Genomic DNA, 25572 nt, shown 5'->3' with positions numbered 1-25572 from the left:
GCTATTTCGAAATAACTATTTTGACATACGATATTTTGACATAACGCTGTAGCACAGACATACCCAAAAAGGTTTATAAAGGGTTAATGATTAATAGATGTTACAGACATGAGTAGCATGAGGTTATAAGCCCATCAGTAGAGGGTGTCATAGGTGTTTCTAAGCAATCTAGAGACCCGATTGACTTTATAACAATCGATTAAACAGTTATTAAAAGATACTTTAATTCTCTATTAACCATGTAGACACGGAACTTTAATATAAAGTGTGTCCCAACTCTCTATTAACCCCAGCTTCTCTCAGGAGAGTATGCCAGAGAATGACTCCCAGATGGCACCTTGATTTAGAAGGAGTTATATTCCATCTCTTCTTTTCCATGGGAACACAAGCAAATGGGAACAGGCTCTTTTCCTCCCCAACCTGCCAGCCCTATGGAAGGATGTTTATCCAAATAGACCCTCCAGTATTTTGGAAGTGTGCCCATCACATGTTGAAATTACATTTAAAAAGAGCCATAAGAATGAGCACTGCAGTTTTCCAAATGTTCTTTTTTCTAGCAAGAAAAACACTTCTGCAAAGCCAACCTGATATGTCCTTGGGGGTGGTTCTTATAATTGTAACTGACAGTATGGTATATGAATTCTGTTCTGACATGCCAGAAAACCAAGTGCCATCCATCTTCTGTCCTAGGGAACAGTTTCCTTTTCCTCTCTGTGGCTGAATCCAGAGAGATGGATTTTTTCCATTTGGGGGGTAAATGTCCAAACCTGGCAGCTAAAGCTTTTCCCCACCTTTATTGACCCACAAATGAAATGTAGCTGAAGGTGCAAATAAGAACCACCTACCTATTAAACCACTTCCTACACACCACAGCTAAAGTATATTGCACATTGACAGTTTCAATCTCTCGCACAGATCTAGACAGCCGAACGATGATTTGATGACCAGAAAGAAATGTCCTACCTGTATCCTCAAAATGGTTATCCCTTTTTCTGTCAGATTGCAATAGACAGATCATCAGCTCTCCCAGAGAAAGCCCCTTGACCTTTGAAAAAACTCCTTCTCGTCAGTGTTGTGCCGACAGTATGCGAGCAGGTTACATGGAGCTCCTTTTTCTTTTGTTGTGGGGCATGCTCAGCTACAGAGAGGCGGCAACTGGACATGGAAATGGTAAGAGATCATCACTTTCTGGAAAGTAAAATCTGTTTTACTATTGCTTGGTTGCTGGAATAGGTTACTAACACTCTGACCTCTTTAAGGTCAGGAAAGAGATTAGTAGTTTAAAGGAACTTTGTATTCTAAGGAAGCAAGAGAAATATGCCCACAAACCATCAGTCAGAGATAATCCAGAGTGGGAACATTACCTGTTTTGTCTGAGTAACATATGACTCTTCTAACCCATCACTGGAACAGTGGGCAGATCAAAGAAATACTAAGCACTCTTCTGGGCAGACAGTTCTTTTGAATTTTTTTCCATTTTGTGTGAAATTTTAGGAAATATAAAAATAGAAGTTGAAATGTCAGTAACCTCAGATAACTTGCAAGTGTTTGCTACAGATGTGATCAATGCCAATTACTCTTTTTCACCCCCTGAATAAATGTCATCTATTCATTCTAGAAGAAATTAGAATAACCATCCACCACAAGCTACAGGTTTAGATTGGTATTGCCTTTTTGGGATATTCACATACTCTAAGTAATTGGCTGAATTTGAAGAACAGATTGGTAATATGTACATAATTGGTGAGTGTGTTTGTGTTTGAACTTGAATATTTAAATGCAAAGGTGTCTATAAATTATAATGTCAGTATACATGATATTTCTATTCTACACATTTGAAGGATTTTCAGCTTCAGAGGTAAGAGCTGGGTAGGAAATTCAGAAAGACGTTCTTTTATGGGAAGGAAACTCATGTGAACTGAGTTTATTGCTAATTGTTCACCTCTAGCACTGTATTCTAAAATTGTACCAGGGAAATTGTGATCTTGAGAGGAGATTGTATTGTGTATAAAATAATAATGTGTCCTGGCTGTTGCCCCAGTCTACTCATAAGCAAAATGTATAATCTCCAGGCAATTATATTTTCAGAGAATGATGCATTGAAACGCGTATCTTTTTTAAAAATTGAGACATTTTATTGGCAAAATGAAATGCCAGAGCCTCCTGCATGATTTGAAATGATGTATGTGACAGTCTCACAGTGAAATGTTCAGCAGGAGATATGTAAATGGAATCAGTTCTGGGATGAGTCAAGTCCTGTGTATCATGTTCTCTATATTACTCTGTGCTGGATGCAATTGTGAAAGCACACAATGAGAGCTGCATTTATAAGAAGCCTTTCTTAGAATCATGGAAAAACTGAGGGGTGTCTAAAACTTATCTTGCATGCTGAATTCTGTGACTGAATTCTGTCATGAGTTTATAAACATAAAAGATTAACTTAAGATATTTCTACATAGTTATCTCTTCTGCATTGCTTTGCCTCTTCCCTTCACTTCCTGTGCTTCCTTTGAATGCCTGTCATATTTTCATAATTTTTAACTTCATTGTGTTATTCTCCTTATAATAATGCTCTTTGATACTGAAATCTAACTCTTTACTAAAATCTTTTCCCCTTCGATTTAGTTATTATGGGTTTGCCTCTAAGTACTACAGGTACTAGTGTGGTTTTTTTTTCTTCTTATGAGGACCATATAAAGGACAGGAAAGAGTCTTGCAAACATAGTGAGTTAAAAAGAGGGTAGTCCAATTTATGGGCCAAACTTGACAAAGTCTTTTCATAATCACTGCATCTATAGTGCCTATAAATCACTGCATCATTTACCCTTTGATCTCCCAGTATTGCAGATCCATATAATAAAATAAATCATGTTGCACAATTCATATAGCACAGGGTTTCTGGGCAAATACAGCATCCATCATGAACATTTCGGGAAAGGGAATGAAAATAAAAATACTTTGTTCTCATATAGCATTTTTCATCTGTGGCTCTCAAAGAACTTTCCAAAATGTGAGCAAGCATCATTTCCCTCATTTTATAGATGGTGAATCTGAGTTAGAAAATGATCATTCACTCATTTAAGTAGCATATCAGGGGCAGAGAAGGACAGAGAACCCATGTCTCCTGACTTCTGGTTCATTTGACAGACTGCCTTCTATCTTATTATTCCTTGGTGTACAAAACAGACGGGTGTCAATTGTAATTAATATATAGTTACTTTTGTATTCAGTTTCATGGACCTACATAAGCCCTGTGATTCATTCTGACTCTCTAATTCATGGACTAATTAACACGACAGGCATGATTCACCATTACCTTACCATCTGTCACCATTGGGGCTATGTCTACACAGCAGCATTATTTCAGAATAGCTGGCGTTATTCCAAAATAACAAAAAGCGCATTTACGCTGCAAGCCTTTATTTTGAAATACCGGTGAGCTGGAGGACTTTTTATTACGACTCCTGTTATCCTCAGTTTACAAGGAATAAGGGAAGTTGAAGGAAGAGTGTTCTTTCTTTGACTTCCTGCTGTGTAGACAGCGCCAAAAGCCGAATGAAGCTATTTCTACTTCAGCTACGCAATTGACGTAGCTCAAGTTGTGTAGTTTGGTTTAATTTTTGCCCTGCTATGTAGAAGTACCCTTACATTGTACAAAGCGAGCGACATTTGGGCGTGAAATGCCAGCTCCAGAGTATATGAGTGAAGACATGTAACTTGATAGTATTTTACCTGCACTTTACAGAGCTATACATGATTTCATAAGGTAGAAAATCTGACTAAGGTTGTGCTGCCTAGTATTACTACACATAGCATCCCTAACTCCTGTCCTGGACAAAGCAGCCGCACCAAAGACTGCTGTCCATAGGAGAGATCTTTTAAAAGAGGTGCTCAGGAAGTGAGGGAAAGTACTTAATACATGGTCAAGAGGAAAATTGTTCCAAGCACAGGTGCCTGTGCGGAAAAGGCATAAAGCAAAAGATCGGAGATTTTTCCTCTATTTTGTCCTTTTTATGACTGTCCTCTAACCACTGTCATAAAATCAAAGAGCGTGTTCTTCTCCGGGGCAACTGTTGAGTACATTGCAGTAACAACATGCTCATTTGGTGCTGACTACTAGATTGTGTGAGAAGCAAATTCTTTGATGTATGACATTTTCTGTTTTGAATTCACTTGACCACACTTTTACTCAGATGTGGCCTTGACAACATAGACCTCATCTGTGTTTATACCCACAGGAAAAGGTCGTTCTATTAAGAAGAAGATTTGGCAATTAAAAGTGTTTGCGTGCACATAAATTCAATCCCTGTTCTTTGGCATTAATCTCCTCAGTTTTGGGTTTTGGTTGTTCTTTTCTAGGAGGTGGTATAGAACATCACTGCAAGAGGAATTGCTCTGGATCAGTGTTTCTCAACCTTTTTTTTTTATAAAATACCCCTTTTTCAAAAAAAATTATAAGTACAGGAGGCCCCCACTTTATGACGGCCCAATTTATGACTCCCCCTCGCCACACTTACGACCTTTTCCATAAGTGTGGAAGGGGCCGAAAGCTCCCGACATATGTCCCCACATTTACGACAGCATATGACATCTGTCGTAAATCGGGCTTGAGTTATGATGCCCCCAACTTGCGACACTATCCCTGGAGCTGATCACATCACAAGTTGGGGCAGACTGTGCCCCCTTTTAAAAAAATATAAGTACCCCCGTACCTACAGTTTTCAGACACACAATTTTTTTTCTACCATTGCAACACATTTGTTTAAACAACTTAATCGTAGCAGGGCAGGCAATGAAATTTTTGGGTGTAAAATGTACAAAAATAATAAAATGCTATAAACCGTAAAACAAAAATTTAGTTTTTTCAAAATTTCAGTTGTGTTGATGTACCTCTCCCCCCCCCCCCCCCCCCCCCGGACTTCTCTCAAGTACCCCTAAGAGTACTTGTACCACTGGTTGAGAAACACTGCTCTGGATGACAAACGTGGCCAGACGATATGGGTGTTTGGTGGGAAAACATGCTCCAATTTTCACTAATACTGAAAAAAAATATGAGTCACACTAATTTGGCTTTGAAATGGTAGGGGGGAAAAGCCTAAGAATACTGCCCAACTGAGTGAGGTCCGTCTCACAACAATAATCAGAGCCATTCGGTTTTCCTCTGGCAGTCTCAGGAGAGAGATCAAGGATTGACTAGGCATTATTCATTCATATTTATTTATACCTTGTAATGACCCTGCCATTTTACAAAATTTAGTGTAAAGCATCTTCCCTGACCTGCAGGGCTGAAACTTTAAAAATGAGAAGATAAAGAAATCCTGCAGTGCAGATAAGGGAGGTATGGGAATGAGATCACTGGTGAAGAGAATAAGGCAGAATAGAGTGGGTTGTGAAGAAGGAGGGGAAATCTGGCAAACAAGAATGGGAAATTGTTCTAATGATCATAGTCAGGCCTGGAAGATGGAGGCAAAGAGCAGCAAGAGACAGAAAGCCAGTGAAGGAATTCAGGGGGTGGGGAGCTTCCCATCAGTGCAGTGGAATAGGTTTTAGCAGCAGGGTTTTGGACTGACTGGAGGGGAAAAACAAGGAGGCTAGAGAGGAGGTTATAGTTTTTGAGGCGAGTGTGACCAAAGTCATGGGCATGTGTTTTAACAATGGAACTGTCCTGAGAAACTGGACATGAAGTTAGAAGTAAATAGATGAGTCAGAGATTATACCATGATGGCAGGGCTGCTGACGGGATGAGGGGAGGGGGGCAACTTCCCCAGATCCCAGCAATTTAAAAGGACCCGGGGTTCTGGGATCCCACCACAGCTACTGAGGCAGCAGCAGCCACTGGACGCCCAGGCCCTCTAAATCGCCATCAGAGCCTCGCGTGGCGTGGTCCAGGAGGCACTGATGGCTGGATGGGGGTAGGTGCAGCATGGCCCTGGCAGCACAGAGGGCTGACTGCCCCAAGCTCCGCCCCTTCCATCTGAGGCCCTGCCCCTTCTGTGGGGCTTGAACCCCTCCTCCCTCACATACATTGCCCAGGACCTGGCGAAGTCTGTTGCCAGCCTGGCATGAGGCTGAGATTGGGAGACTGGGAGGCTGACGGAATTATTGGTGGTGACATGATAAAGGAAGTAGAGGAAGGGGATTCGACTGCATAATACAAAATGGGAGCACACTCAAGCCCGAATGGGGCAAGAGGGCATTTTTTCACCTCAAAATGGAGATATTTTAGGGAACCATAGGACATCCCTGTCTGTAGCCACTTCTATCTCTCCTAGATTATAAGCCATGGGTGTGGCAGTCTTTTACTCCAGAGCAAGGTGTATTACTTGGTAAGGACTGCTACCATTGGGAGTGTAAGGGGTTGCTAGCAAGGTAGTTTGCTCTCTGGTCAGCCCACTAAAGACTTTGCGTATGTGCTTGATGATTTAACATTTCATGCAGCATCCAGATACGATGATGATGGACATTGTAGAAAAATACAATTACAGATGGATACTTTGCATAAACATTTTTGAGACCTTGCACTCTAACTTAAATTCTCACTTTTTGTTTTAGTTCTTTCTAGGTACAATCCACACATCCATAGAATATATTAACATTCATAAAATTCAAAGGGATCTTGATAAATTGGTGCACTGGGATATAGCTAACAGAATGAAGTTCAACACAGGCAAAGGTAACGTGCTACATCTAGGAAAGAGAAACCAAAATACTCAGCTACAGAATGGGGGGTAACTGACTTGACAACTGCACTGTTGAGGAGGATCTGGGAATTGTGGTGAATCCGAACCTCGAAATGAATCAGCAATGCGATCTTGTGGCCAAAAAAAGGCAAATGGAGTATTTTGAGAGTGCCCTTCTACTCAGCATTAGTTAGGTCCCAGCATGAGTACCGTGTCCAGGTTTGGTCATTGCGACATAGAAAAAATGGAGAGAAACTGGAAAGGATCCAGAGGCGAGTGACAAACATGATCAAAGGGGTTGGAATGCAGATGTACGAGCAAAGGTTGAAAGAACTGGGTATGTTTAGTTTGGAAAAGGGGCGCTTAAGGAGGGACACGATTGCCGTCTTCAAATACGTGAAAGGCCGCCATAGAAAAAGATGGAGGAAAATTGTTCTCCCTTTCCACAGAGGGCAGGACAAGAAGCAATGGGTACAAACCACAGAATAACAAATTAAGATCGAATCTCAGGAGAAATTCCCTAATAGTAAGAACAGTAGGACCATGGAACAAACTGCCTAGAGAAGTTATGGGACTCTCCTTCACAGGAGGTTTTCAAAAGGAGGCTGGATATCCCTCTGTCTTGGATGGCTTAGACACAACAAATCCTGTATCTTAGCAGGGAGTCAGACTAGATGTCCCTTGTGATCTCTTCTAACGGTATGGTGGTATGATTCTATGATTCTGCGTTAATGTACGATGATTAGTTAGACTGCAAGCTCTTTGGGCCTGGAACTATCTTTTTTGTTCTGTATTTGTGCAGTACCTAGCACAGTGGGGTCCTGGTATGTGTATGGGGCATCTGAGTGCTATCACAACACCAATAATGAATAGTAGGTTCCGCCTAGCTGATCTCCCTTCTGGTGCTGTTCACCACACCTATGATGATTTTCTCATTTGTGTTTTATTTGTATCATCAGTTAGGTTGTAAGCTCATTAAGGAAAGGATCTTGTCTTCTTACAAGATTTTGTTAAGTATTACATATGTTTACAACACACATGGTCCAAAACCCCAGATACAAATGCTCTCTAACTTCAGGGAACTTTAGAACCGGACCCAAACTTCACAGCCTAGATCCATCTCTAGTTTACCTGTATAAATAAGAAATGACATTAATAAAATGAAACTAATTCAGGGAGGAAATGTTACAAAGATAGCACAGATATCCATTTTTTTTTTAGATCAACAATAGTTGGAAAAGTTTTCAAAGCCAGAACACAATAGTTACCATTTCACTCCAGCACCTCTGTCTGCTGTATTTTCTCCAACAATTTCTGCCTAAGTCTTCAGCAGTACCAGACTGCTGTTCCCTTCCATGCCATCCTTGTATTTAGAGGAAAATATCCTATTCTGTATGTTGCAGTTTTATATTCTGCACAGTACCATGTCATATCTAGTGTAACAACCTTGTCATCCCCTCTCCCCAAGGATATTGTGAGTTCAGATTACCATGACATTTGACTCACTATGCTTTGTCTTTCTAGTATTCCAAATACTCTCATCAAATTTCCCCCGTCACTTATTTTGGTCAAAAATAAATGACTTTCTGTCTGGATTCCTGCATCAAACCAGTCCTTAACTCAAATATTGGTGTGAAGTAGCCATGCAATTAGCAAGTGGCCATGCAAAAAACACTCTGAAGCAGTGATGGGCAACCAAGAACAGTGAATGGGCTGCGTGCATGGCCCTCCTTAATCTTGACTGGTCTGCATGACCAGTGGTGGGCAATTAATGGCCCCCACCTGTGACACATGTACCCCCTCTCTGTCCCCTTTTCCCACGCACCTCTCACACACTGAGACACTGGAGCCCCGCATTCAGGGCTGGCCTTACCATGAGGCGAACTGAGGCAGCTGCCTCAGGTGCCAGACTGTTGGAGGGCACCACTAGGACCCAAAGTGTAGAAAATTGTGTCTGCTGCCAGTGCATTTGTATTCTCTCTGCTCTAGATGCACAGAGATGGTGGAGTGCTGTGATGGAGGAAGGAGGCACACGAGACATAACAGGCAGGCAGGAGAAAAGGTGGTGTGGGGGCATCATTTGAGCTCCCTGCCTCAGGTGCCAAAATGTTGTGAGCTGGCCCTGCCCGCATTTCCTATTCCTCCTCCTTCTCCCTCCCAGCACTTTCGGAGCGACATGAATTGCCTGATTACTGCTCCATCCCTTTTCCCCCTCCTCCCTCCCAGAGCTTGATCAGCCATAAACAGCTGACTTGTGGTGTTCCAGCTCTGGGAGGGAGAGGGAAGAGCATGGACAGAGCAGGAATCAGCAGATTTGTGGTGCTCCAAAAGTGCTGGGAGGGAGGGGAAGGAGTAGGAAGTGCAGGCCGCCAATGCCCCAGTGTGTGAGAGGTGTGCAAAGGAGGGGGGCAACAGAGAGTCTGCGGGCCACAGGTAGAACCCCATGGGGACGGATGCACCCTGTGGGCTGCAAGTTGCCAACCAATTCTCTAAAGCCATGATTTTATTGGATTTCAACAACTAATATGTTTTGGGAAATCCCAGTAGTATACTTGGGTGGGAAACTTCTGGGAAAGAACCAAGTGCTTAAAGAAGTGATGTTGGCATTGAGATATCTCTCTCCTCTTAGACAGCATCATGTTTTTTGCAGACAATGAGTTATCGAAGTTAACATCTTTTGAATCTATTATATAGCTGAGAGAGTGTGTTGTCTGTGAGCAAGCGAGTAATCCTGTCTGTCTGTCCATCCATTTGTTCAATAACTCTTCCTAAACGGTAAGAGCTAGGGCCAACAAATTTGGTAGGCAGTTTCCACTTATCATAACGTAAATGAAGAAAAAAAATTAATTGAGTTAAGGACCTGAACAACGCTGGGTAAATCTTCTAGTAAAATATAAAATGGTGGCTATGACTATTAAAAATCCTATAGCACATATGCAAGAACAGAGAAGTTAGCTTCAATGTCTACACCATGAGATAAGGTCGAATTTATTATGGTCAATTTTTTAGCACCCGATTTTGTAAAGTGAAAAGTGTGTGTCCCCACTGTGCACAAGAATTCAGCATAGTTTTAAGTAGCATATTCCAGTATGGTAACTATCATTGACTGAGAGCGAAGCTATGGAGAGTTATGGAGAGCTATCCCATGGCACCTGGGCCTCTTTGCTTTCTGGGTTGTGCTCCCAGTGCATGCTGGGAACAAGCTTGTGCAGCAGGTGGTTCTGGGTACATGTCATCAGCGGCCCATAATATACTCATTTCCTCCCTCCCCACCCCTGCAATGACAAACAGTCTATGGAAGCATGGAACCCATCATGGATCTTGTTCAGCATCAAAGCTTTATGATGCAGATGTTAACCTTGGTGGGCCTAATGCTGGAGTATGTCCAGAGCATAGCCAAGATCTGCCAGAATGAGGAAGAATCTCAGGAGGCCATGAACATATTCTTCTGTGAAGCACTTGAGTTGAGCGAATTGCAAATGCCGCCAATATTCAATCCTCTGCACTCAGTGGAATGCTGGTTCTGGTGCTGTGGGACAAGTGCAGACGGGTGAGACCACATTGTTATGCAGATATGGGATGACCAGCAGCGGCTGCAAAACTTTTGCACGCGTAAAGCCACTTTCATGGAACTTGCAAATTGCTTTCCCCTGCTCTGCAGTGCATGAATATCAGCATGAGACCCGTTCTGACAGCGGGGGAGTGACAGTAGCCCTGTGGAAGCTTGCAGTGCCAGAGAGTTACCAATCAGCTGGGAAGCAATTTGCAGTGGGGAAATCTACAGTAGGCACCGTTGTGATCCAACTAGCCAAGACAATCAATACCTTTCTACTACGGAGGACAGTGACACTGCGAAATGAGGAGGACATTTGCCGATCTGGGGTTCCCTCACTGCAGTGAGGTGATAGATGGAACACACATTCCCATCTTGGCACCTGACCACCTTGCAAAGGAGGACATAAACCACAGAGGTGCTTCTCAATGGCCCTGCAGCGGCTGGTGGATCACAAGGGCCATTTCACCAATATCAATGAGATGGCTGGGAAAGATCACAGAATCATAGAATCATAGAACCATAGAACTGGAAGAGACCTCAGAAGGTCATCTAGTCCAGCCCCCTGCTCTAGGCAGGACCAATTCCAACTAAATCAACCCAGCCAGGGCTTTGTCAAGCCGAGACTTAAACACCTCTAGGAGTGGAGACTCCACTACCTTCCTAGGTCACCCATTCCAGCGCTTCACCACCCTCCTAGTGAAATAGTTTTTCCTAATATCCAACCTGGACCTCTCCCACCGCAACTTGAGCCCATTGCTCCTTGTTCTGCCATCTGTCACTACTGAGAACAGCCTCTCTCCATCCTCTTTGGAACCTCCCTTCAGGAAGTTGAAGGCTGCTATCAAATCCCCCCTCACTCTTCGCTTCTGCAGACTAAACAGACCCAAGTCCCTTAGCCTCTCCTCGTAGGTCATATGCTTCAGCCCCCTAATCATTTTGGTTGCCCTCCACTGGACCCTTTCCAATGCATCCACATCCTTTTTGTAATGACACATGCCTCTTTAGGATTTCTGCCTGTTTGGAGAGCTACAAGCTGGAACTTTTTCCCTGATAAGAAAATTACAATCAGAGAAGTTGAAATGCCAATAGTGATCCATGGCAACCTGGCCTACCTCTTGCTCCAGTGACTCATGTAGCTGTACACAGACAGCCTGGACCATAGCAAGGAGCAGTTCAGTTACAGGCTGAGCAAGTGCAGAATGGGGGTAAAAGGTGCTTTTGGGCATTTAAAGGGAAGGTTCCTTAATCTGCTAACTAGGTTAGATTTCAGCAAAAGCAACATTCCCCCAGTGGTGGCAGCCAGCTGTGTGCTCCATAATATTTGTGAGTGCAAGGAAGAAATGTATCTATCTGGGTGGAATGCCAAGTCCCAGCGCCAAGCCAGGGATTTTGAACAGCCAAACTCCAGGGCAACAAGGAGAGCACGATGCGGGAAAATGCTAATTAGAGGTGCTTTGAAAGACAGTTTTATGACTGGTCAGTTTTAAGAGTGATGCATGTTGCTCTTAATGAGGTGTCCCTGCATTCATTGTGCTTGCCTGTAGCCCACCAAGGAAGAGACTGTTGTTCATAAATCATGTGTTTTCATTAAGGGAACACAGAGCAGTGACAGAAAAGGAGCCCAGGGCAGGAGCTTCAGGGGGAGGGGTGCTAACAATGTTGAGGACAGCCTTTTGGTCCGTGATGCATCCCTAGGGATTGAAGGTGAGGCTGCCCTTGACTTTCAACCCCCTCCCCCCTTCATTCTAGAGCCCCTGGCAGAGGAGGCTATGGAACTTGGTGAGGAGGGAATGTTGGCCCTCAAGGGTTGGAGAAGGTGCCTGTCCTGGAGCTCCAACAAGTAGTTCACCACATCCACCATGGACAACAACTCACTCTCCTAGGGTATGTCTACACTACCCCCCTAGTTCGAACTAGGGGGGTAATGTATGCATACCGAACTTGCTAATGAAGCCCGGGATTTGAATTTCCCAGGCTTCATTAGCATAAAGCCGGCTCCGCCATTTTTAAAAGCCGGCTTGTTCGAACCCCGTGCCGCGCGGCTACACGCGGCACGGGCTAGATAGTTCGAACTATGTAGCCATTCTGATCTATCTGTACGCCTCGTGTATCTATCTGTGTCCCCCCCCTCCCCCCCAGGATCATGTCCAACTGTGAGATGTCCTGGGAAGGGGATTTTCTCCAAAGTTATAAAAAGTTCTTGGCTATGGTGGCTGCAACTCCATGCTCCAGGTGTCCACAAATCTCCAACTGCCAGAAGATGATACGGGACAACAGAGGATGGATTACTCAAAAGTCTTCTGTTAATTCTCTCTCTGCAACATCTGGCAATGACCACTGCCAAAAGACAAGATACTGGGTTAGATGGACCATTGGTCTGACCTGATATGGCTTGTTCTTTTTCAGATAAGAGGTAGATGGGGCTAATTTATGAAGGGCCATGAAAGTGAAGATAAAGAATTTATGTCTATTCAATTGAGAAGGACGAGATTGTGGAAGTAAACAACGAAAGGGGTGACATGGTGTGGTGGCACGTCGGGGTTCCTGTGCCTCCTGCACCTCCGTAGTGGCACGAACAGACTCCACCAGCCAGTAGAATAGAGGGAGTTTATTGCTTCTCCAGGATACAGCACAGCACAGATGCAATCCAGTTACAGGGCAGGCCTAGGATGCCTCAGCCCCCCCTTGAGATGGGAGAGACTGGGCCCTTAAATCCCAGGCCCCTTGCTTAGGCTGCCTCCTCCATGATTCCAGCCAGAAACTAAAATGTCACTTCTAGCCCTGCCCCCCAGCCAGGGGCTGGACCTCGCCCTCCTTCCTTTGTCTCCCTCCCTGGGAGCCAACTGGTCGGACAGGTTGGGAACCCCTTGCATAATGACTCATCCCCTGTCCTGCTGGGCCGTGCTACAAATAGCCGCCAATGGAGGTCACCCACAGCCCACTGCCCAGCATAGCAACCAGCAAGATACCAACACTACACATAGTCAAAGGGGGGCTAGGAAAAAGATCCTTGCATGGGAAAAGATCCTTGAATGGATGTGAGTGGGGCAAGTTTATGTGTCAAGGCCATAAGAAAAGATGATGTGAAATGCTGAGTCTAAATGAAAGTTTTAGCTGAGTGTATGGAGAAGAAAGGTTGAATCTTAGAAGATCCAGGAAGACTTCGCAAGATCTGGACACAGCCTGGCTGTGAGGCGCCAGAGAGAGGGCCAAGTTGAAGATGACACCCACACTACGGGTCTCAGTGGCAGTGTGGGTGGCAGTGATGTCCACAATCACATACAAGTGTCTTTTTTTGTGTACTATTGTGCACAGCCGCTCAGCAGAACCCCAAGCATCTCACCGGCTTGCCAGATAAATGAGCAATTGCCCTTTACAACGAGTAGGTTAAACATCGTGAGTTTTTCTTAAGAAGAACTTAAAGAGATGTCAGTTGGAATGCTGATGGGTGAGATTCAGATCTACCAGCTGCTTTAAAGAGGCATCTGAAGTCTTGAGGGAAATGTGCTTTCACCTTTAAGGGAAAGTGAGAGTACATGTTCATGAAATATCTCTAATCTGATAACTCTTTAATTTTAATCACCCTGACAGTCTGTGGTAAAGCATGCGGTTAACTATTTCGGGTACAACAGCTCCTCTAGAAGCCACAATCTGCTGCTATATTGTACAAGTCAAATCCTTTAACAGCATAGAGAGGTAGGTGGATTGAAGACATTAAAACAGCTCAGATCATTTGTGCTCACTGGATGTCTGTGTCTTCTTCCTCCTTTTCTTCCTGTGTGGTCACTAGCCCTCTGCTTTCACTAAAGTGGTGAGTACAGGCAGGGAGGGAAGGAAAACAAAGCAAAACATACAGTAGGTGACAGTAAGAGTTTAAAAAAAAAGGAACATGAAAATAGCATTATAGCACTGGGTTTAGAAATCACTGGTTTCCATGGCTGGAGGTAATACCAGCGAGGCCATGATTATCTACATAGAGATATCATTTTGAGAGTCAGGGGTTGAAGGCAAGAAGAATTAAAGACAGAGGGCTGTCTGGAGTTTGAGGCCTTTTGTCCACTGGAGGGATTGTTTCTTATCATAGCAAATGGGAGGAGGTGGTGAGTAGAGAAGCCTCATCAGAGCAACCTGTGATGAGTGTCATAGATAAATAGCCACAGACCACATTTGTCTTTTCTTTCTCTTCCTGAATCTTTCAAAGACCCTCTGCCTACAAACCACCCCCTAATGGATTCATCACTAGGTCTTCCTAGCACAGCACCCCATATTAAGAAAGCCCTTCAAATCTAGAATCCTGAGTTTCCCAAGATTCAGGGAACTGGGGCAAATGATTCCAGAACTTCATTTGGGAATGCATTCATCTAACACTGGGTCTACAGTGAAGCCTGATCCTGTCTTCTTAGTGGCATTATAATTACCCATTCTTAATTAATCCTTGTGATTGAGAATTATATTTAAATGTCATTTGCGGTGGTCATAACAGTCCTTTTTTCTGGATGGATTGTTTTTAAGTTTGCAACCTTCACTTTCTCACTATAAGCCAAAGGTGGGCAATAATTTTTTGCTGGCGGCCACTTCAGAAATTTTTAAGTGGCTCCGGGCTGCACCAGAGGGGCGGGGCCTCAAGCAGAAGGGGCGGGGCCAGGATACTTCCCTGCTTTCCCACCCACAGACCACGATTGCTCTGAGGGTGGGGGAGTGCATAAAGTCTTTATCCCTTCCCTCCCAAACGTTCCCCCTTGGCGCCCATGCCCCTGGCAGTGGGAGGAAACTGCGCACTCCCCCTTCTACTCCCAGACCAATCAGGGCTTTGGGGCGGGGGAGTGCACGAAGTCTTCTCCAGCCCTTCCAGGAGCATGTGGTGCTTCTAAGCGCCACATGCTCCTGGCAGGGCAGAGGAAACTTTGTGCACGGGCATGGGGGAGAGTCAGGGCTTCCGCAGACTGGCTCAACCCACTTGGTGGGCTGGATGTGGCCCAGAGAGGCCCTTTTGCCCACCCCTGCTAAAAGCTATAGTTGGTTGATTGCTGTTCACTGCATTGGGACATAATTGTGAATCGCCTAATTTTTTTATCACTTTGCTTAGTGACTGTTGTAACCGTTTTCACACAGTATTTCTAATGCTTGTATTTGGGATCCACCACAAAAGAAATTGGTCAGAGTATTCCTATGTATTGAGGTAATGTTATTGGTATTTCACATTGGGCTGCTGCTAGGTAGGTTCAAGAGGTGTTATCTGAGCCCAGCCAACAAAGGGTAGGCATGAAGCTACATGGCTATTGCTACTGATAACCATTCCCAGCTACCATGGGGCCTTCTGTTTCCTGCCTTGCTTATCTCTCAAAGGGTGTGTCTAGACTACCTAGTTTTGTCGACAAAAGTGGACTTTTGTCGACAAAACTATACCAGCATCTACACTACCGCTGAGTTCTGTCGACATAACGTCGACAGAACTCAGCAGTTTTGTCGACGCTGGTATACCTCATTTTACGAGGCATAACACCTTCTGTTGACAGAACTCTGTCAACAGAAGGTGTTATTGCCTGTAACGTTGCATCCAGACTACGGAGTTCTGTCGACAAAGCAGCTTGCTTTGTCGACAGAACTCAATGTGTCTGGACGCTCTTTGTCGACGGAAGTTTTGTCGACAAAGAGTCAACCTGCCTTTCCTAATTTGGACTCTAAAATTCATTCAGCTACATCATCCCTAGTCTGGAGTAAACAGTGCTGAGAAACACTGATTGCAAGGCAGATTTCTTCTTTGATGGATTAAAGACTCTGGGTGAAATATTGACTTGCCTGAAGTTAATGACAAAACTCCCAGAATCAGGATCCCTTTTTCTTAACTTGTATAAACTGGTGCTGCTAATAATTCTATTGATGAAGTGAAGCATTTATAGAAATCTTTTTTAAAGTAAAAATAATATAAAGCCAAAATGTTCAAAAGTTTGGATGGGTTCCAAGAGCCATTTATGTGCCTATTTTGGGGCTCAGGTGGGACTTGAGTGACATGACAGTTTTCCATGCCTCCCCATTCCTCCCTTCTGCTCCACTTACTTTTGAAATGCTATTTGACTGCTAAACTCTTCTCGCTATGCATCATGCATTACAATCTATGTGATCAAAAGAAATTGTTCTGAACTAATGATTTCTTATCCCCCAATCACTAGAGCCAGAATAGAGGGAGTTTTGTCCTTTCAATCACAAAGGCCTTTTTGTTGATATAGGCATTTAAGGTTTGGACATTATATAGTTTAAAGACATTTTATATTAATTTAGTGCTGGTTTGACAGCCCCAGACTCTTCAGGGAAAAAAAGAGTCAGCAAGCAAGTCATCCCACACTGTCTCATGGGTATGTGTTGGAAGTGTCCTGGAAGTTCCTTTTTTAGAATTCTGATTCTGAATTGAAGGACAGATTAGGGCAACTTTCCTGCCTTGAGTGGATGTCACCCTCTGTCTGAATCCTAATAAACAATCTCTGTCAAATGCAACTGGTGACTTAATTATGGTGTATTCATGGGGAGAACATATTGGGCACAAAAGGGCTATTGCATTTAATGGAGAAAGGCATTGCAATAGTGAGTAGCTGGCAGCTAACGCCAGACTAATTTAAACTGGAAATAATGCACCAGTTTTCAACAGTGAGGGTGATTAGCCACCAAGGAGCAGAACTTTGCTGCACAAAGATACGTCTACACTGCACTGCTATTTTGGGATACCAAAGGTATCCCAAAATAGCTACCCTACATCCAAGGAATAAGTCCACGATTTTGAAATAACAGATACTCTGTTTTGCCATCCCTGTAAACCTAGTTGCATGAGGGATAAGGGATGGCTTGAAATAACACTTTATTTCAAAATCTGGTGACATGTACCACAAATTAGTATATAGAACCTGTGGGTTATACATGTTTTTACAAACCCTGCTCCCCCAGACAGGGTATACATGTCCGAGGAGTATACTCATTTATTTTTACTCATGAGGCCTGGGGGCTCTCCATTCCCCATCCCGGAAGAGTGTGGGTTGTGCCTTGCTGCGGCTGCACAGGCCCTGGGGGTGAGTGCTGTGAATGTGGTGAGTGGATGAATGCAGGACCCGCAGGCTATACACATCCGTGGGTAATCTAAGGGTTCTTTTACACAAAAAAGAAAAATCGCGGGTTATACACGGGTGCGGGTTATAATCGCTAAACTACAGTAGACATGCCAAATTCCGAAATAGCCTATTTCAAAATAAAATCCAAATAAGATACACAATTTGCACCCAAAAGAGATGCCCATTTCCTCCATGAAACCCCAAATCCTCCCATACTTACTACTCAGCCAAACTGTCCTGATTCTATTGCCATGAGCTCCTCTGTGTTTATGGAAGAGTGGGCACAATTGAGTTTGCAGAGCACAGTAAGCAAAGAACCTCTCAGAACCTTGAGACCTCTTCTTAAAAGCAGGATTTTCAATGTGTCTCCCTAAAATGGGAGTGGTACATCCTATCAACCTTTGGGACAGCGAGGAGACCTAGCACAACACTGTGATTGGGTTCATTGCACTGAGTGTTGTTGGGGTCACTGGTGGCCAAGCATATAGGTGGGTGGGGATTCCCTCCTTCTGTCTTGTGTATTCCCCCTACCTAGTGGCTGGTGTCGCTTTCCTGGACTCCCTGACCTTGCTCTGCTCTCTCTGTGTTACTAGATTGGTCTATTACTGTGGAGTATGTTCATTTATTAGGGTTACGTTTCTGAGGGGAGGAGATCGATAATTCTATCAACACGTTGCTTATCTCACTTGTGTTCTCATATGGAGCCCCATTTTCTACTTCTCCCAGAGCTGGGTTCTTCCCACCATAGAATCAGATGAGCACACATTCACACATTCTAACAGAGCATGTCTGAGAGGACCGGTTAATCAGCATTCACAAACTGACCCCCTTATATGTCTCTGGACTCAGTAGTCTGGGTTGGACAGTGATGCCCAGCTGTGATCCTCATGTGCCCTTGGACTTGTGGGATGGGTTAAACAGCACTTTAAGTTGCCACTCCCATTTGTCTCAAGGTTCAGCACCTACCTCCCTAGCCCCACTTTCATGCCACTAATGTTCTGCTAATAACTCACTTGATAAGCATACCCCACAGAATTTTTGAGGTTGTCTGGGTTTGGCTTCCTGCACCGGGGTTCCTGCTCTGGGGTTCAGCTTTGCCACTGCCCCCTAGCTAAGCTAAATATGTATGAGTTGTGTGGCATCCTGGCACATGCCTCAGTTTGGCCCAGCTGGCCTCCCAGGATCATGATGAGTGGGGGGCTGAGCCAAACTGAGTAGTGGTGCAACCCATGTACCAGATCCTAAGGCCTGGAGTGGGGAGCTATGCCCTGAGACTCATTGACACCTCTGAAAATTTTGTATTGAAACTCATGGTTGATAGAACCTGATCTAGTGGAGCTACCTGGTGAGTTAAGCCCTCACTAACCCGAAACAGATATTCTGGGTCTCATTATCCATCCGACCAGGAGTTTTACCATCATTTCTTGTAACCTGAAGATGTAATTCTCTAAAAGAAAGCCCCGTTTTATTGGCATCTTGGACCGGATTAGTCCAGGGCTGCTTTCTATCTGGTCTGGGATTTCATCTCCCATGGTCACTGAAGTTAATCCTTTTAAATCCCTCTTCACCCACATTTTCCTTCTTTATAATTCCATTACTTTGTATGGTGCTCCTGATTTACATCATGTCAAAAAGATCAGGCCTCAGGTCATTAGTCTACGCAGGGATAGCAGATCTTGGAACAATGCACTGGAATGAGAGAGGCATTCAAACATGTACTCCCCCATTTGCAGAAGTGGAACTACTCTAATGACATAACCATATGGACATCATTGCTCCCAGGCTGTCTAAAATTAAAGTGATTCAAAGTCCTCCAGCCATGTACTAACAGACCTGCTTTCTCTTTGCAGGGAAGTGCCGTGCCCCAGACTACATTAAGTTTGCTGAGATTACCATTGACAAGGTCATGGTGCGCAGCAAGGCACGATATGTGTGCAAACCTGGCTATCAAAGGATAGTTGGAGAGTCTGATCTTATTGTCTGTAAAAATGATTCTGGGCTCATTCACTGGACCACGAAAACTTCTGTATGTAAACGTAAGTAGTTACCTTCCCTCCTGCTATGTCTAAGCACCTCTCTTATCTGGACAGCCAATATTCAATTAATTGTGCTACTCTAGAAGCAGCACAGCACGGCAGTAATAAGTGATGTTTTGTGTTCCTACTGCTCTCATGCACACCTGACACTCAGATATTGACTCTTTCTGAAAATACAACATCTAATATACAGAGAAGTGTGTACAATGAAATTAAAATAAAGAGTTTAGTTTATTATTGCTATTAAAAACATTATGGCAGAGCTAGAAACACCACATTGTTGAGCTAATGCATAAGAAAAGGAAAGTAAAACAGATTTTAATCAGAAACTGACCAATTTAGAGTCACATTGCAAGCTGAGTGAAGAAAAGGAGTGGAAACACACAGCTTACAAAGTGAAAGACATATGGTACCTGTTAGAGGCCAAAGCTTCTGTCAGGAACAAAACAAGGATGGGCCCAGAGCAAAACCTAAGCTCTAAACTTTGGAAAAAATATGGATCTGAATATCAGTCCAAACTTCTCTTTATTTACCTAGGTGTTTATACGATACTAACCATCTGATTCCGAAGTTAGCTGTTGCTCATGCCTACTTCTAGAATCAACATGCAGGCTATCAGGGGAAATTTCCTAATGGTGGAATCTACTCATTTATTATTTGCTGAGGGCCGACAGTAAACACAGTCCTCTAAGAATCTCATAGAAAGACGTGGTTCCTTCTCTTAGGAGCCAGTGCACCTAAAAACACACAAATCCAACACAGACCTCACTGGCTGCCCAAAACAGTTTAACCCGTGGAGAGAGGACTGGCTATTTGCTCATGTCCTTCTCACAACTTTCACTGTTGCCTCTGGAGTTTAGTCTCTTCTGAACACAGTAGAATTTTCATGTCTCCTGCCCCACTTACTAGAGCTTTGGATGTTCATTTTGCTGGTTCCATGGGACCACAGGCAATGAGGTGACAAGAGAAAGTTTTCTTGTCATGTCTCCCTTCAATACCCTGTTGCCATAACTGGAATCATTCTTCAGCAAAGAGCAAACTCCCTCTGACCTGATGCAGCCATTAAAGCTATTTGAAACAACCTACTCTTCAATGTATATTAGATTTTGCTATTTCAATCTAATCTACTAAAAGGCACTTGTATCAGTCACGGTGTTTGTTTCAGACATACCCATGGTTCTGGTCTTTGCTAGGAGCCCTAAGCTTCACAAACATGTGTGATGCTCAGTCGTGATCTCTGGTTGTTGTTATGTGCATTTATAGACACTGGTTAGAATGGATAGTGGAGGCAATCGTGTGCTCAGCCACATATGGCTCTAGTGAGGGTATGGAGGACTCTCCAATGACTTATCTCTAGTGAGATACTGCAACACGTAATTTGTCCTGTTATGCTATACTTGCGGTGAGGCAGGGATTTAGAGATGTCATATCTGATAAGTCTCAGAGGGGTAGCCGTGTGAGTCTGTAACCTTAACAAGTAGTCCTGTGGCACCTTAGGTTATGTCTAGACTACATGGCTCCATCGACGGAGCCATGTAAAACTAGTCTACCCAACATAGTCAATGAAATGGGGATTTAAATAATCCCCACTTCATTAAAATAAAAATGGCCACCGCACTGTGCCTACAGTCAGCTGATCTGTCATAGTGCGGCATTCTAGACACAGATTGGTCAACAAGAGAAGCCTTTGTCGACTGCTCCCTTATGCCTCATAGACTCATAGACCTTAAGGTCATAAGGAACCATTATGATTATCTAGTCTGACCTCCTGCACCATGCAGGCCACAGAATCTCACCCACCCACTGCTAGAATAATCCTCTCACCTATATCTCAGATATTGAAATCCTCAAACGATGGTTTAAAGACCCCAAGATGCAGAGAACCCACCTGTGACGGGTTTTAAGGGTGCGAGCACCAGACCCCGCTGCTCCCGCCCGCGCCCCGGGCCGGGGCCGGCAGAGTGGGGTGGGGCTCCGCGAACCCACTGCCCTTGAGAGCTCAGTTGTCCCAATATCCGGGGTCCGTAAGTGAGCCCGGGACCGGGTGCGATCACCCCTCGCCCTGTATGGGGCCGAGGGGGCTCAGCAGACCCAGTCCAGTACCTTCCCGTGCGGCCCCCGGCCGGGGCCGGGGCCCGGCCGGGGCTCTTGAGCCGTCCCTCTAGTCTCGATCCCTTCCTCTCGCACCCTCTCGGCGCGGGGGGGGAGGTTGGGTAGTGTGTCCGGCTATTACAGCTTTGAAGACCTGCGCTGAGGTCGGGGTGTGGGGAGTGGGGGACCCGGGCCCACCCTCACCACCGGGTCCCAGCCCGAGGCCCTAAGTGGGGTGGGTGCTTTAAAGCGATCCCCCCACGGCAGGTGGGGCAGCCGCCCGAAACTCGCCTGCCCACGGGCACCAAAACGGTCCCGCCTCGGACTCCTTCCACTCCCGCGCCGTCGGCCCCCTGGGCCGGCGCAAGGTTAAATCACTTACCCCATCGCAGCCGCCATGCCCGTCCCAGGGCGAATCGCCAGCTGCCGGCGTCGTCTCCCCTCGTTGCCCAGAAGGCCAGGTGCTTGGGGTGCCGGGAAGCCAGGGTGGCTGCCCTCTCGCTCCCCTCACCCTGAGCGTCTCCACGCCCCTGTTAGGGGCACGGGCGGGTGATGTCAGGGGCGTAAGCCCCGCCCCCTCCGGGGCTCTCCGATCCGGCTCCCGCCGGAGCGCGCCCATGGCTCCGCCCCGGGGCGCAAACCGTGGCGCCCTAACCGGGCGTTTTGCAGCTGCCCGGGGCTTCCCCCGCTTCCCCCGGCACGCGCCTGACCCCGCTTTCTGCCGCGGCGGGGCCGGCGGCATGGCACCGAGCGGCTTTCGGCTGTCTACGGCCGCTGCTTCCCACTCGGGAGGGGGGTCCTCCCCCGCTCCCAGTGCAGACCCCACTGGGTCCGTCACACCACCCACAAGTGACCCCATGCTACAGAGGAAGGCAAAAAACCTCCAGGGCCTCTGCCAATCTACCCTAGAGGAAAATTCCTTCCCGACCCCAAATATGGCGATCAGCTGAACCCTAAACATTGGGCAAGACTCACCAACCAGACACCCAGAAAAAAGTTCTCTATAGTAATTCCTATCTTCCCACCATTGGCCTATTTACCACTGATAGTGAAAGGTCAATTAATTGCCAAGATCATGTTATCTCATCAAACTATCCCCTTCATAAACCTATCTAGTTTAATCTTGAAGCCAGATAGGTCTTTTGCCCCCATTACTTCCCTTGGAAGGCTGTTCCAGAACTTTACTCCTCTGATGGTTAGAAACCTTCACCTAATTTCGAGTCTAAACTTCCTAATAGCCATCTTATATCCATTTGTTCTTGTGTCCACATTGATATTGAGCTTAAATAATCCCTCTCCCTCCCTGGCATTTATCCCTCTAATATATTAAAAGAGAGCAATCATATCTCCCCTCAGCCTTCTTTTGGTAAGGTAAACAAGCCAAGTTCCTTGAGTCTCCTTTCATAAGACAGGTTTTCCATTCCTCGGGTCATCCTAGTGGCCCTTCTTTGTACCTGTTCCAGTTTGAATTCATCCTTCCTAAACATAGGAGACCAGAACTGCACACAGTATTCCAAATGAGGTCTCACCAATGCCTTATATAACGGCAGTAACACCTTCTTATGTCTACTGTAAGTACCTTGCCTAATGCATCCCAAAACTGTATTAGCCTTTAAACGAGGTTTACAGGAGTGGTCAACAAAGGTTTCTCTGGTCGACCGATCCACATCTAGACTGCCGTGCTCTGCCGGATTAGCTGATTGTTGGCACAGCGCAGCAGCCATTTTTATTTTAATGACGCAGGCATTATTTAAATCCTCATTTCATTGACTATGTCGGGTAAACTAGTTTACATGGCTCCGTTGATGGAGCCATGTAGTCTAGACATACCCTTAAAGATTAACAAATATATAGATAGATAATATCATGAACTTTCATGGGCAAAACCCTCTTCCTCAGATGAGCCTGAGAGGGATAACAAGAACCCAGAAATTATAAAAAAGTAAGAAGGGGTAAAAAATTACCTGTCAATTGTAGAACCGGTGCTAATGACGATGGTGGTCTCACCAGAGACTGGTAGTCTAGAAGTATCCCATACTTAGCTTTTGATATAAAAATGAGGTGTTAAAGGCAGGGGATATTAGCTTTATAATGTGACATCCTGTTAATGTCTTTATTTCTCTGGGCTTGTACAGTGTCAAATTTGTAGATGAATGTCTATTCCATGCACTCTGCCTGTACTTGGCTGGTGAAATTCCCTTGTAGAAAAATGGGTAAATCATGGCTTTGTATAGCAAAGTCACCTGAGTGCTGCATACTGTTTCTTTATATCAAATCCAGGTGAGCCATTAACCAAAACATGAACATGCCAAGTAATGAAAATTATCTTTGCCTTCTAATTACAAATGGGAAAATATAGGCAAAATATGAGGAAAGTTTCCTGGCACTGTGATGTAGTGTACTGAGCTATGGAGTGAGGGGGGATTTGATAGCAGCCTTCAACTCCCTGAAGGGAGGTTCCAAAGAGGATGGAGAGAGGCTGTTTTCAGTGGTGACAGATGGCAGAACAAGGAGCAATGGTCTCAAGTTGTGTTGGGAGAGGTCCAGGTTGGATATTAGGAAAAACTATTTCACCAGGAAGATAGTGAAGTACTGGAATGGGTTACCTAGGGAACCCTGGCCGGGTTGATTTAGTTGTGATTGGTCGTGCCTAGAGCAGGGGGCTGGACCTGATGACCTTCTGAGGTCTCTTCCAGCTCTATGGTCCTATGGTTCTATGGAGCAGTCTCTCTAGGGGCTCTGTCTTCTGTGACTTTTTAAAATAGTCAAAACATATGGAATTGACAGATTGGATCAGACCAACAGTCTGTCTAGTCTAGTAACCAGTCTGAGAGGGGCCAGACCCTGATACTTCAGAGAAAGGGGAAAGAACCCCATAACAGGCATACATGGAATATTCGGAAATATGTAGAGACAGATTATGTGCTATAAGGAATCACTCTGTACCTCTACTGGCAGGGGCTGGCCTAGGCAATCAAATGGGGATTTTCCATTTGTGATTCTAGAGTGAGTAACTCTTCCAGAAATAATCCCACTACATTTAATCTCATCCTTAGGGGACACCAGTGCTATTTCACAGCAGTCAGAAAGAAAACCACAGAACAGTGCACCTGAGAATCCAGTCACCATAGTGCCATCTGACACAGCAGGTACCAGTCATGTAATTTCTGTAACATATTTCTTCTGTTGGGTTGCATGGGAGCAGAAAAAGGCCAACCTTGAGTGTTTTTCAAATCCACTCTTTAATGTTTATGTTTTAGATTTGGTCATCTTCGATTCAGACATAGCAGTCACAAAATCCCCTTGCTAGGAACAGCTGTTAATGTGTATCAAAAGGCTTTTTTCATATTACCGTGCTTGGCCAAAGTTTGCAGGGCCCCAGGCAGCATGCTGGCAGCGGCTGCACTGCACGCCCAGGAAACTTCCAGCCAGAGCAGCAATTGAGAAGCCAGGCATATGAGCGCTGGGCAGCACGGGGCCCTAAAGGCACGGGGTCCAAAGCAACCACTTTACTGGCCTTGCCCTAAGTCCAGCCCTACATTTTGCCCCCTAAAACTGGGGGAGACTGGTTTTCTCCACACAGGAAAATGTTGTTGCATTGAAAATCTCACTGATGTGATAAGAGCCACAGTGAGATAAGTATTGTGCCTAAGTGTCTGCTCCCTTTGGATTGCATAGGTTACTGTGGGATGCCCATGCCCATGGAATATGCCACAGCTAAGGTGACAGAGTATGCTGTGGGTCAGGAACTGCATTACAAGTGTCTGAGTGGTTATGATGCTCGACCCCCGACCTCTGGTATCAGGACATGTAAGGAAGAAAGTGGGAAAATCTTCTGGACAAGTCTACGTCTGCAGTGCACTAATGACAGCAAGAGTGTAGAAGAGACGACTCAATCGGTTCCAATAATAGGTACAAAGCAATCTTTCATCCGCTTGGTCACATCACTAGCCAAGAGGCTACCAGCAAAACCAAAGATCAATTTGGGGCTAGGTTCTGTCAGACCCTTGAGGAGACTCACTTTCTCCAGACATACTACTTGTTCAACCAGGACTGGATCCTGCTAATTGGAACATAGGTTCTACACGTGCACCATATCTGTACCACTGTGC

The 25572-nt window shown here is 45.0% G+C and overlaps 1 protein-coding gene across 3 annotated transcripts in view; it reads left to right on the top strand.

The window, feature by feature from the left end:
* The first annotated feature begins 882 nt into the window (after window positions 1–882).
* Window positions 883–25572, top strand: part of IL2RA (interleukin 2 receptor subunit alpha) — a 51587-nt gene continuing 26897 nt past the window's right edge. For 2 of the 3 annotated variants that reach the window (XM_075925925.1, XM_075925934.1), the window contains exons 1-4: window positions 883–1170; window positions 19184–19369; window positions 24517–24609; window positions 25139–25372. In XM_075925925.1, coding sequence (XP_075782040.1) covers window positions 1086–1170; window positions 19184–19369; window positions 24517–24609; window positions 25139–25372 — 598 coding nt within the window. In that variant the 5' untranslated portion in view covers window positions 883–1085. The remainder of the gene's footprint in view (window positions 1171–19183; window positions 19370–24516; window positions 24610–25138; window positions 25373–25572) is intronic. The other variant, XM_025183200.2, reaches the window with a different exon arrangement.

This window comes from Pelodiscus sinensis, chromosome 1, assembly GCF_049634645.1.
Source record: "Pelodiscus sinensis isolate JC-2024 chromosome 1, ASM4963464v1, whole genome shotgun sequence".
Taxonomy (NCBI): domain Eukaryota; kingdom Metazoa; phylum Chordata; order Testudines; family Trionychidae; genus Pelodiscus; species Pelodiscus sinensis.
Note: the sequence above shows the minus strand (reverse complement) of the source record. Positions and strands in the feature narration are given on the sequence as shown.